The sequence below is a fragment of the Sabethes cyaneus genome, chromosome 1 (genome assembly GCF_943734655.1).
Source record: "Sabethes cyaneus chromosome 1, idSabCyanKW18_F2, whole genome shotgun sequence".
In the NCBI taxonomy this organism is placed as follows: Eukaryota; Metazoa; Arthropoda; class Insecta; order Diptera; family Culicidae; genus Sabethes; species Sabethes cyaneus.
The window spans coordinates 56,031,794-56,043,801 of NC_071353.1; the positions used below are offsets into that span (position 1 = coordinate 56,031,794).

At 41.4% G+C, this 12,008-nt stretch overlaps 1 protein-coding gene across 1 annotated transcript in view; it reads right to left on the reverse strand.

The window, feature by feature from the left end:
• Positions 1-3,970: 3,970 nt before the first annotated feature.
• The window catches only part of LOC128745711 (homeotic protein empty spiracles), an 87,055-nt gene continuing 79,017 nt past the window's right edge, over positions 3,971-12,008 (reverse strand). The window contains exon 3 of the mRNA XM_053842791.1: positions 3,971-4,246. Within this exon, the coding sequence (XP_053698766.1) occupies positions 3,971-4,246 (276 nt within the window). The remainder of the gene's footprint in view (positions 4,247-12,008) is intronic.

The following is a 12,008-nucleotide window of genomic DNA, read 5'->3' on the forward strand; positions in this document are numbered from 1 at the left end:
TAGATCGTTTATTTTCTTCGGCAACGAAACGTGCACAATGCTCCTGTAGGACCTGCGAGTTCTTGGAGTTTTCGAGAGAAATGAATAGCATTCAAAAGGTTGTTAAAGCGGGACTAGTACTGTGAACAGGAAGTTAGCGAGCAAGAGCAAGATACATTTTGAGACTGCAATCGTTTTCAAAAACCTCGTAGAGAGAGCCGGGAAATTCCATTCGTTGTTGTTTTCCACACGAGTCGGACCGTGTTCGTCGCACGCGGTGATCTAGTGTGCTATGCGTGTTGTATGAATTCGTTCAGTTTTCAGATACTAAATCAGCATCCAATACGGTACATTTAAAATGAAGTAACAACAAAACCAAAAGAGAGAGACGTTTCATGTCAAGGAACAAATTTTAGAACGGTACCAGAGTTTTAAATCTAGGGTATGTTGCTGCTTCGTCGTAATTGCCTGTTCTATCTAACACAAATTATTAAAAATATCAGCGTTTTTTATGACACACAATGCAAAATTAGTTTTTGCCTGATATTTTAGTTTGTTGACTATCATACGCGATCAATCAAAGTGCGCTGAGATCTATTTAAATGCTATTTTTCATTAAAGAATTCCTAGCAGCCAAATTTCCTACGTTTTTTCGTACGACGAAGAGAAAAATGTCGACTAATCGTTCAATTTCCGTCATTCATAAAATAAAAATGATTCACGCAACGCATTGTCGTTAATCTGCAGTTGGAAAAACTTGCATGACCATCAGAACTTTTTGCAGAATGACGTTTGTCATGCCGTCCTACACAAATACATGCGCGCTAATTTCGTAAACATTGTTGTGATTTTTAGTTGGGAAGATGAAAAATTTTGTTGGGCGGATTTTAAAATGATACGACGAATTTAAGAAATAAAGTTAGTTGCGTAATTTCAATCAAATGCTTTAATAATCGCTATTTAGCAAATTCAAAGTGCACGCATCGGAAGGTAAGTGTGCTTGAGTTAGATCAGCACAAGAACTTTTGGAGTATTCATTAAACCCATCCAAGAAATGACGTAAATTGAAGTGGCTTTACTTACTACGACGGAAATTAGAAATAAACCCTTTATATGAGTCATTCCACGCCAAATGTCCGAGACACTTGTAACCGACCTCCTCGGATTTGTAACAAATCCGGCCATTGTTCATTTTGGGTCAAAAAACAAAAATTCCAAGTTTGGTGCCGATTGGACATCCCCTTGATTTATGGCAGCCCCCCCTTTTATAAGAAAAAGCCTCATTTTCGTCAAATCCGCTTATATTCTTTGGCTTGTATCTACGAAAGTAATCGGTTTAGAAAGAAACCCTTTCCTACACTTTCAAGGGAAATTATTTAAGGAATCCGAGAAAGATATTAGTTTTTACCGGCAGTGTTGTCAAGTATTTTTATTTTCGATTTTAAAACTAAATTTGCATCCCTCAATGAGTACAATTCGATCTCAAAAATTTCAACACCATTGTATTCCTCAGACACATTCCAGCGTGTCCCGTTACGAAAAGGGCCGGACTTTCATTGACATTTCGCTCCCACTAGCAAACTATACGTTTGCGACTAAGTTATTAAACTAGTTTTAAATTATGTCTGCTAAATGTAGTATTTACTAACGTAGTATTTACTTTTTGATTTAGATTGCTATTTAGGTAGGTATAACAAGTTACATTTCGTAACGGACAATTCTTCATCAAACTTGGCACAACTGTTCCTTGACATTAGGGAATCAGCACTGGAAAGTTGACAAAAGGGGGGAATCCCTAACAAGGGGTGAGAGATCTAAATAAGTAAAAGGGATAGCGTTTCTCTTGCATTTAAACTGATTGCAGTTGTGCAACTGACTATGAGGAAAGAGGAGGGTTCCACCGAGGAGGAATATACGGTAAATAAACTTTTGTTTCGTTTCCACTATAGGGATTTTCCTAGAGCAAACCGATGCATAAGTAGCTACGTGACAGAAGGGGGAGCTTACTGGGAAGGAACTGACATGTAGCCTCGTCCCCCTAAGTGAATATGATTGTATGTTCCGCCATAGCTCCGGAACTCCTGGACTGTTCTTCATCGTTGTTTATCGAACACATGTTTTTTGGCATGATTATTTTCTGCCTTTGGTTACCAAAGAGGAAGACGGTCTCTTACAAGGGGAGAGAAAGATTCAAATGGGTAAAGGGGTGCGTTTCTCTTGCATTTGGAACGATAGCAGCTATACAAGTTGTTTTACTTCTGAAAAGGGGAATAGGGTGGCCTTTAAAAATGGGGAGGTTCAAAAACGTAAAAATGGCTTTGTGTCGATTTACAGGGATTACCGAGAAGAAGGCAGATTTACATGTGGTTGGGGGACAATGTGAAAGGAAGTGACAAAGGGAGTAGACATATTCAAATGAAAAAAAAGGATTTTGTTTCTTGCATTGTGGGAGTTTTCGTTACAAAACAGATGTACAAAAGACTGAGTGACAAAGGGGCTCCGAGTGAGATCGGGTAATTAACTAGTTAGCAAATAAAAGCAAAAGCTGATCGCGCTGTTTTAGAAGAAATTTGATGGAAACGCCTTAAGAAACACGTATTTAAAATCTTTTTACCTCTGAAAAGTTACTAAATTCCATGAGGTAGGAAGCTTAAGGACCATTTTCAGTACAAAATTTATTCAGCTTTCGAATGAAAGCAACTGAATTGAGCTACCTAGCACACTTTTTGCGGCTGTTTTAAAGTAAACAGAACCGAAAATTAAAAATGTTTAACAACTCTGTAATGATTGAGATTTGAATCACCTCCTGAAATATTTGCACCGATTTACATCCTGTAGAAAACATGCAGTATTCTGGGCAAATTGTATCGTATAGAAAATTCTACCTTTCTGGAATTGCTGAATTCAAGTTGGTGAAATAGAGGGTTATTGAGAAACACTTTCTGTCAGTATTGAATGGATATAAGCTGTTGTTTCTCATTGTTGGTGAAATTGTACAGTCTGATCACACTTATGATAGAAGCTACTAAATGAAATAAAAAATTCTTGTTATCATTTATCTTTTCCTTAATCGACTAGATAAAGAAAATTACAGAACGCTACCTAAAATAACTGGTTTTCGGATAAATAAACGAAAATGACAGTCAATTTCGTTATGACAATATTTTGCTTTAATTTTGTTTACGTTCCTAGACGAAATACATTTAAACACGTGTATAAGAGGCTATCAAATAATCGAATGTAACGACTAATATTGAAGATGACCAATTTCCACGTCCACGATTCAAATATACAGAATTTACTGCCTAACCCGGCAAACGAAGTCGTTGCGCCGAATTACATTATTTCTCCATTAGCCGGTTACATTTCAACTATTTAAAACCATTATTCACTTTTCTCTATTTGATACAGACTTATTGTAATGTTTACGATTAATTTACGCTTGAACTAATTTGTACAACAGTATTTACACACACAAGATTTTTTTTTTCAAAAGGTAAACAAGACGGATTCACCTGTTTCCTACCGTTTAATTCGACAAATAAATAATAAATAATCAACCATGTTCGCATCACTTAATGTTGTTAAATTGAGTTTCAAAACCTTTTATAATTATTATCGACACAATCGATTCATTATACCTTATACAGGACATGCACATTCCTCCCGGTTTGGCACTCAGACACCTATAGCCACCAACTGCACAACTTTTTCGAGAAAACCACGTATCTTAAGCTGTCCATGCCTAGCAAGTAATAAATGCTACATCGAATGACTAATTTGGCACATTCAAATTTCAGTATTCCCTCACTACACCAAACCATAACATTAAAGTTTGGTTCAATATTTTAAGTGGCTACCTCTGACCACTATTAACGCAACACCAATCGACCACATCAGGAACTTATTTGGACTTTACCTTACAAAATATCACCAGTTTAAACCATCAGTCAAGAACGATCATTCGAAGCAACCGTTCTTGGGCTAAATTTCATGCGTGATGTTGTAGATGTTGCTGCTGCTGCATTTGGTGCTGATGTTGAAAGATTTCCTGCTCCTCATCACTCGGGCAGTCATCCATTTCCATATCGATTAGTTCATCGTCATCATCTTCATCGTCGTAGGCTCCACTCGGGCTGGAGGAGCGATTTCCGTTGCCACTTTCGCCGCCACCGCCGCCGCTTCCACTTCCACCGCCGGATTTAGCATCTTCCTCCTGCTGCATGCGCTTGTGTTTGGTCCTCCGATTCTGGAACCATACCTTGACCTGCATAGAATAAACGATAGAAAACAATGGGTTATAGTTAATTAATTGTTGCATGCGAGCGGTTATGAAATTAACACAGAAAATCGCTCAACCGCGGTTAGAAAGAAGAGTTGAAGGCACAAATCTGCGTGCAGAAAGAAACATAACTTTAAGCCAGTAGCTTTTATCGATGGCTGAACAACAAATAATACGTCATCATATCTACACTCGTAGCCACTGTGAAGCCAATGGCTTATGCTTATATAATTGCACCCAAGCATGTCCAGGTGGGGCTTCCTAGTCTATCAACACTCAATTTTACTATTATTCAATAAAAATGGTTAGCAATATAGACTAAAACACCTTGGAAAATGCGATTACAGTAGCTTGCCTCAGCTGACTGAACCTGCTTGCCGACTGTGAAGGATAAGCGCTCGTTCTTGTCAGAGAGGTTGCTTTTTGTTTGGCATGAAAACTCTAAAGGTAAAGGTTCATCTGTGTGATATTTTATTGCCAAATATTTTTCTAAATTTTGTTTAATAATCAACAAAAATTTATAAATACCTAATTGCAATGCAATGCAAAATGATATTTTGCCGTCTGCCTTCCCTTTCTGCCGTGTTTAGAAAATTTCGAATTCTTTTGCACTGGTAACATTTCGAACTTATGTTGCAATTGTATTTATTCTATGTACAAGCTTTTCATATCAATTCGTTTGATAACATTTGCTGAATACCTGAGTCCATTTTGGAATTAATGACAAGTTTTAATTTTAAGTTATAGGTTTGCTAAATGATGTGCTTATGGCGAGTATTTTAAGCCTGCGGTTCTATCTTCTGTCTACACTCAAAAAAATCGACACGTCGCATCCACGTGAAAAATCATGTAAACTTCTGTACAGCAACTTACGTGAACTTCATGTACGTGTTAATGAGAAAATTGATAAAATTTACCGGGATCGCACGTAAACTGGTTAGTATGAGTGCGAGTTACCAACAATTCACGTGAATGTTACATGAAAAATGTGATGAATGAGAATTACCTATGTTTTCACGTAAACTTGACGTGCTGATTTTTTTTGAGTGTATGATTATTGCGGCGCTCATAATAAATCCACCTGCAACGGCGGTTGTAACGCGCACCGGAGATAACTGCGATACAACCGCAAAACTAAAATTTGGTTTTTCTGGTTTGTGGTTCGACCAGCCTCCCAGTTGGCCTCGAAGTATGATGCTGGTCTAATATAAACTAGTCGTCGTGTGTGCGAATCCCGGCTGAGAGTGGCTATAGGATCGTAGCAACTGACCCTGCAATTGTCCTGTACTCTAACAGCTGGCTGCGAAGTCTGTCGTATAAAAACAGAAGGTCAAGCTTCGATAGCGGAATGTAGCACATAGGCTTTGCTTTTGCAGCGCGTGCGCCCACCATTATTACTTAGTTGCTCAATAGACAATATTAATGTTGGTGACTCAGATCAATCGCAATCATTGCGACGCAGCGGAACAACTGCTGTGAATTTCGCGAGACTTCGTTTTTACCGAAATTATACGATACCAAACGAAGTTTACCATAAATCTAACTGTAATTTAATTGTGATCTTCTATAAACTAATAAGGTAAATTTCGTACTATTTCGTTAAACACGAAATTTCGCGAAATCTCGCACAGCCTTAAGTGACAGTCAACAACGGAATCGTTGTGTGATGTCGCAATAATTGCAGAGCTGTACCGAGTTCCAACTGGGTATCCGATAGAGCAGCAATGGCTGCGATACATGTAATGGAGAAGTTCGTTTCGTGATTGTCAAAATCAACGCGATCTTCTTACAGTCAACCAAAAAAGTATTCGGACAGCAGCGCATAAAATTTGCTTTTAGAAATTTTGCACAGTATTTTTGCAAAGAATGGTAACACATATTTTTTAAAACAATGTTTAACTAAAGCATATTTAGATGCACAACAAAAATTCGGGGAAAAGCTTTCCGTTTTGAAGATAGGGTACATTTAGTTTGAATTCCTCAAAAATGCAGCCAAAAAAGTATTCGGACAGTTAACTATTATTTGAAACAAATGTCCTTTCTCGCTCATCTACTACCTCGTAGGACCATTTACAATCTTGATGACCTGTTTTAATCTGTTTGGGATAAAATTAACAATTTTTCAAATATCCCTCTGTGAATTGCTGACCATTTTTTTACAAGAGCTCGGTTTAAGTCATTGTGATAAGAAATCGAATGATTTCTCATTTAGAAATAAAATTATATAAAAAGATGTTCAAAAGGGTTCAAATCTAGACTGAATGCTGATGTTTCGATAGCTCTAGGACAATTGTATGGTGCCTACCGCTTACAATTATCGACAGTATGTTTAGATTCAACATCCCGGTACAATATGTATGTACCACACAATTACAATTTTGCTTTAATTTCACCTAAAATTATTCAGATAGTTGAGTTTACATTTAGTTCTATCCAAAAATATATATCTTTGGTGCCTCGGAGCTTTCCAAGCACCCAAACAAGGTATGACATTAACAACCCTTATGCAAGAATAACTAAAAGAGAAAGGTTACAAGCGAAAAATCACTCGTCAGCAAGTAAACAAGCAATGCGGTTAGTGTCATACCTTGTTGGGATGCTTGGAAAGCTCCGAGGTAGCAAAGATATATATTTTTGGATAGAACTAAGTGTAAACTCAATTATCTGAACAATTTTAGGTGAAATTAAAGCAAAATTGTAATTATGCGGTACATACATATTGTACCGGGATGTTGAATCTAAACATACTGTCGATAATTGTAAGCGGTAGGCACCATACAATTGTCCTAGAGCTATCGAAACATCAGCATTCAGTCTAGATTTGAACCCTTTTGAACATCTTTTTAGATAATTTTATTTCTAAATGAGAAATCATTCGATTTCTTATCACAATGACTTAAACCGAGCTCTTGTAAAAAAATGGTCAGCAATTCACAGAGGGATATTTGAAAAATTGTTAATTTTATCCCAAACAGATTAAAACAGGTCATCAAGATTGTAAATGGTCCTACGAGGTAGTAGATGAGCGAGAAAGGACATTTGTTTCAACTAATAGTTAACTGTCCGAATACTTTTTTGGCTGCATTTTTGAGGAATTCAAACTAAATGTACCCTATCTTCAAAACGGAAAGCTTTTCCCCGAATTTTTGTTGTGCATCTGAATATGCTTTAGTTAAACATTGTTTTAAAAAATATGTGTTACCATTCTTTGCAAAAATACTGTGTAAAATTACTAAAAGAAAATTTTATGCGCTGCTGTCCGAATACTTTTTTGGTTGACTGTATGCAACTGTTTTTCACCCCTAAGATGGACCATAGAGCAGCTCCACCAGATGCTAGATGCGTTACCGATAAACTCGTCGGGCGAAGGTCAATTATCATTGGAGGAAATTTCAACACTTGGACTGGAGAGTAGGGTAGCAGATATACTAACGCCAGGGGGTACAGTCTGTTGGAAGCGTGAAGTTGCAGCACTGTTCAACGAAGCACAAAACCAAGCACTTTTCGTAAGGACGGCCGCGACTCTATCAGTGAGCCTATGTTTGATGCCTAACATGAACTGGAGGGTCTGTGAAGAGTATACCCACTCAACGTAGCGATTAAATATACCATCGGCCGACGGACTCCGGATCCGGTTATAATGCGCAGTGCTAGAACCTGTGAGCGAAAGTGGAAGACGACGGTCTTTGATGTGGACTTGTTCGTTAAAGCGCTTAGGGTGGACAGCGGAAGATTGATCTTGAATGCGCGCGAGTTGACGCGCTGATGAGGGCATGTGATGCTGCCATGCCAAGAAAACTGGGGCCGAGAAATGCCCGACTGCCAGCTTACTGATGGAATAAAACACTTAGCAACCTTCGCGTTAGTTTTCTCTGAGCCCGACGATGCGTGCAGAATGGCAGAACTGCAACGGAGCGTGGAGAGCGTCGCAGGGTTTTAAAAAACTAAGGGATGGATTGAAACAGGAGATAAAGCAGAGCAAACGCAATTGTTACATGTAGCTGTACCGAAAAGCTAAAACATACCCCTGGGGTAACGCGTATCGCATCGTGACGGCGAAAGTCAGAGGTCCTGGCACAGCCACAGGAGATACAGGAGATGTGTCCGGATAAGCCGAAAGCTATCGCGGTGGGACTTTTCCCGACGCACGAGCCTACGATATGACGTATAGTGTAGAAAAGGGAGACAATGCTGACGGGCTACAAGTCACTAACGATGAACTAGTAGCAGCAGATGGCTAAAAATCAAAAAAGCACTCGGCTCGGATGGAATCCCTAACGTGACCCTAAAGCCTGCAATACAAGCATTCCCGAACATGTTCAGGACAGTGCTGCAAATATGCCTAGAAGATGAACACTTCGCGGACCAATGAAAGCTACAGTAAATAGTGTTGTTGCCGAAGCCAGGAAAACTTGTGGGGAAACCGGTAACATAAAGGCCGAAATGTCTACTGGATATTTGCGGAAAATTCTTGGAGAGGATTATTCTGAACAGTCTGACGAGGTACACGGAAGGTGAACACGGTCTGCCGAACATGCAGTTTCGGAGCTTCCGGAGAGGGAAGTCCACGGTGGATGCTATCCGGATAGTAGTCAAGGCAGCCGCGAAATCTGGACGACAGAAGTAAAGAGGAAATCGTTTTTGCGCCGCTGTAACGATCGACATAAAAAATACCTTCAGCTGCATTGTCCCATGATAGCTATGCAGAATTTTGGAGAGTAATTTCCGGAACCGGGTGCTTGATCTCGAGACTGCCAAAGGGCGTGTGACGATGAACATTACGTTAACTCCCAATGTAATGTTTGTCATCTTACGCCGCAAGGCTTCATTCTAGGGTCTACGCTCTGGAACGGGATGTACAATGGTGTACTGGCTTTTAAGCTGCCCATAGGTGTGATGATCGTCGGTTTTACGAACGACATCGTGTTATCAGTGACCGGCGAATCACTAGAAGAGGTGGAAACACTAGTGCCAGAGGCGGTTGGAAGAATCAAGAACTGGCTGTACGGGGCAAAGTGACAAATTCCTTACCATAAAACGGAGGTCATGCTGGTCAGTAACTGCAAAGCAGTACAGCTGTTATCACCTTCGGTGAGCACGTCCTTGCAGCAACGCGTGCTGTCAAGCATCTATGTGTAATGATAGATGACCGGTTGAACTTCAACAGTCATATCGACTAGCCTGTGAGAAGGTGCAGCGAAGGTTATCACTGAGGTAGTCAGAATTATGCCGTTTTGCTATGGGCCTAGTAGTAGCAAGCGGCGGCTGCTGGCTAATGTATCATCGTCGATACTGGGATACGGAGGTCCAGCCTGGATCATAGTGTTACGAGCTACTCGGAATCACGCAAAGCTGAACAATACGTAACGTCTCATGGCCGTGCGAGTCGCCGTTGCGTACAGTAGAATATCGTCGAACGCAGTATTCGTCATCGCTGGAATAATCCCCATTGGCATCCTGCTCATGCTTGTTGTTACGAAGAAGCTCCAGAGAAGCTCGGAAGTTAATGAGGGAGGAATTATTGGCCAAGTAGCAGCAAGACTGGGACACGGCCGAGAACGGTACATGGACACACCGACTCATACTGGTCCTGTCGACCTGATTGAACCGAAAACATGGAGAAGTCAGCTTTCATCTGACCCAGTTCCTGTCAGGTCATGGTTGCTACCGGCAATACCTGCACCGGTTCGGATACGTCGCGACACTCAGTCTGTCCAGAATGCAAAGGGACGGTAGAAACCCCACAGCACGAGGTTTTCGATCATCCAAGATTTGCCGCGATGCGAAGCGAGATGTCACCCCTGAGTGTGGACAACATAGTGAATGAAGTGTGTCGAGAGGAGAGCACCTGAAATGCTGAAAATAACGTTGTAGCAGATTTTGGTTATGTTGCAGCTGAACCCTGCAACAAAAATGGAGAAATAACCAGCGAACTACCAACGCCGTTGGCACGTCTCGACAGACGCATCGGAACCGGAGCGACAAGAACAGCGGAACAGCACCAGGTATGGATAGAAACCCTACGAGGGCGGCCGTGATAGAAGGAAAGTCATGTTGGTCGCCATCTCTGGTTCAGGTCACATCTCGATAGATATCGATGGCAAAGGCACATCCTCCTCCCGAGGTAATACTTGCCGGTGGTTCCGGGAGAGTAGGAAATGGACGGAAAAAGTGCGGACACACACACACACACACACACACACACACACACACACACACACACACACACACACACACACACACACACACACACACACACACACACACACACACACACACACACACACACACACACACACACACACACACACACACACACACACACACACACACACACACAACTATTAGTCCGGGATAATAAGATGCGTTAGTTCTATGAAAAGATGAATCAATCTATGTAGGCCCGATATAGCAACGGCACTTCACTGGATAATTTCAAGCATTTGGGAGGAGGAGAAACAGCCGGAGGAGTAGATGGAAGGTGCGGTTTGTCCTATCTACAAAAACGGCAATCGACTAAATTGCTATAATTACATCGGCATTACGCTGGTTAACGTCGCCTGTAAAGTGCTGTCCCAGATTTTGCTACTCTCCGACAAATCCTCCAGAAATGTCAGGAGTACAACGTACCCACGCGTCATATTTTCGTGAAATTCAGGGCAGCGTACGACACAGTCGAACAGTTGTGGCAGTTAATGCACGAAAACGGTTTTCCAGACTAACTGACGCGCCGGATCTCAGCTACTCTGGAACTGATACGTGCGCGTTTCCGGTGCACTCTCGAGTCGTTTTGAATCGAGCAGAGGGTTATGGCAATGGGATGGGCTATCCTATATGTTATTCAATAACGCCATTGAAGGTGTGATCCAGCGAGCGGGCAATAAAACAAGAGGAACGAACTTGAGCAAGAGTAGTCAACTCCTAGCCTTTTCAGACGACCTCGACATCATTACTAGAAACCTTGGGATGACAGAGGTAATCTACGCCAGAGCAAAAACGGAGTCTAGAAGGAGCCGGTTACAAATCAATGCGCCGAAACCCAAATGTATGGTATGAAACCAAAAGCTCTGGAAGGGGCTACAGAGAAAACAACGTTCGCCTTCCACGGATAGTGACCGTTGACGGTGATGAACTGGAGGTGGTTGATGAGTTCGTATATTTAGGATCTCTTGTCACCGCCGACAATAATATGAGTAAGGATATTCAAAGACGCTTCAACCTGGATATCGAACCTACTTTTTCCTCTGCAAGACGCTTCGATCAAGGAGTATACACTGCTGCACAAAGCTGGCGATGTACAATACGCTAATCAGACCGGTAGTCCACTACTTATTTGAGACAGTAACTTTGCTTCGGTAAATATACGCATAACTGGCGTATTTTTACGAAAGGTATTGCGAACTATTTTTGGCGAAGTACAAACGGAGCGTGAGCGCGAGTGAGCGTGTAAGCGGAAAGTGGCGCAGGTGTATGAACTACGAGTTGCAGGTACTATTTGGAAAGATTCCCATCGTACACGTGGGAAAAGTTGGAAGAGTACGGTGGGCCGACCACTTCGCAAGGATGCCGTGCGACTGTGTGTTCCGTTTTCTTCAATAACCCCACCGACACCAGTATTGGAGGGACCCAGCATGTAAGAGGGCTCGACCAGGTTGAAGCCGACTTGCGTGTGTCGAGACGCTCAAAGAATTGACGATGAGCCCAGGACCGAGTTCAGTGGAGAGAAATTCTTGATGATACGGCAAGA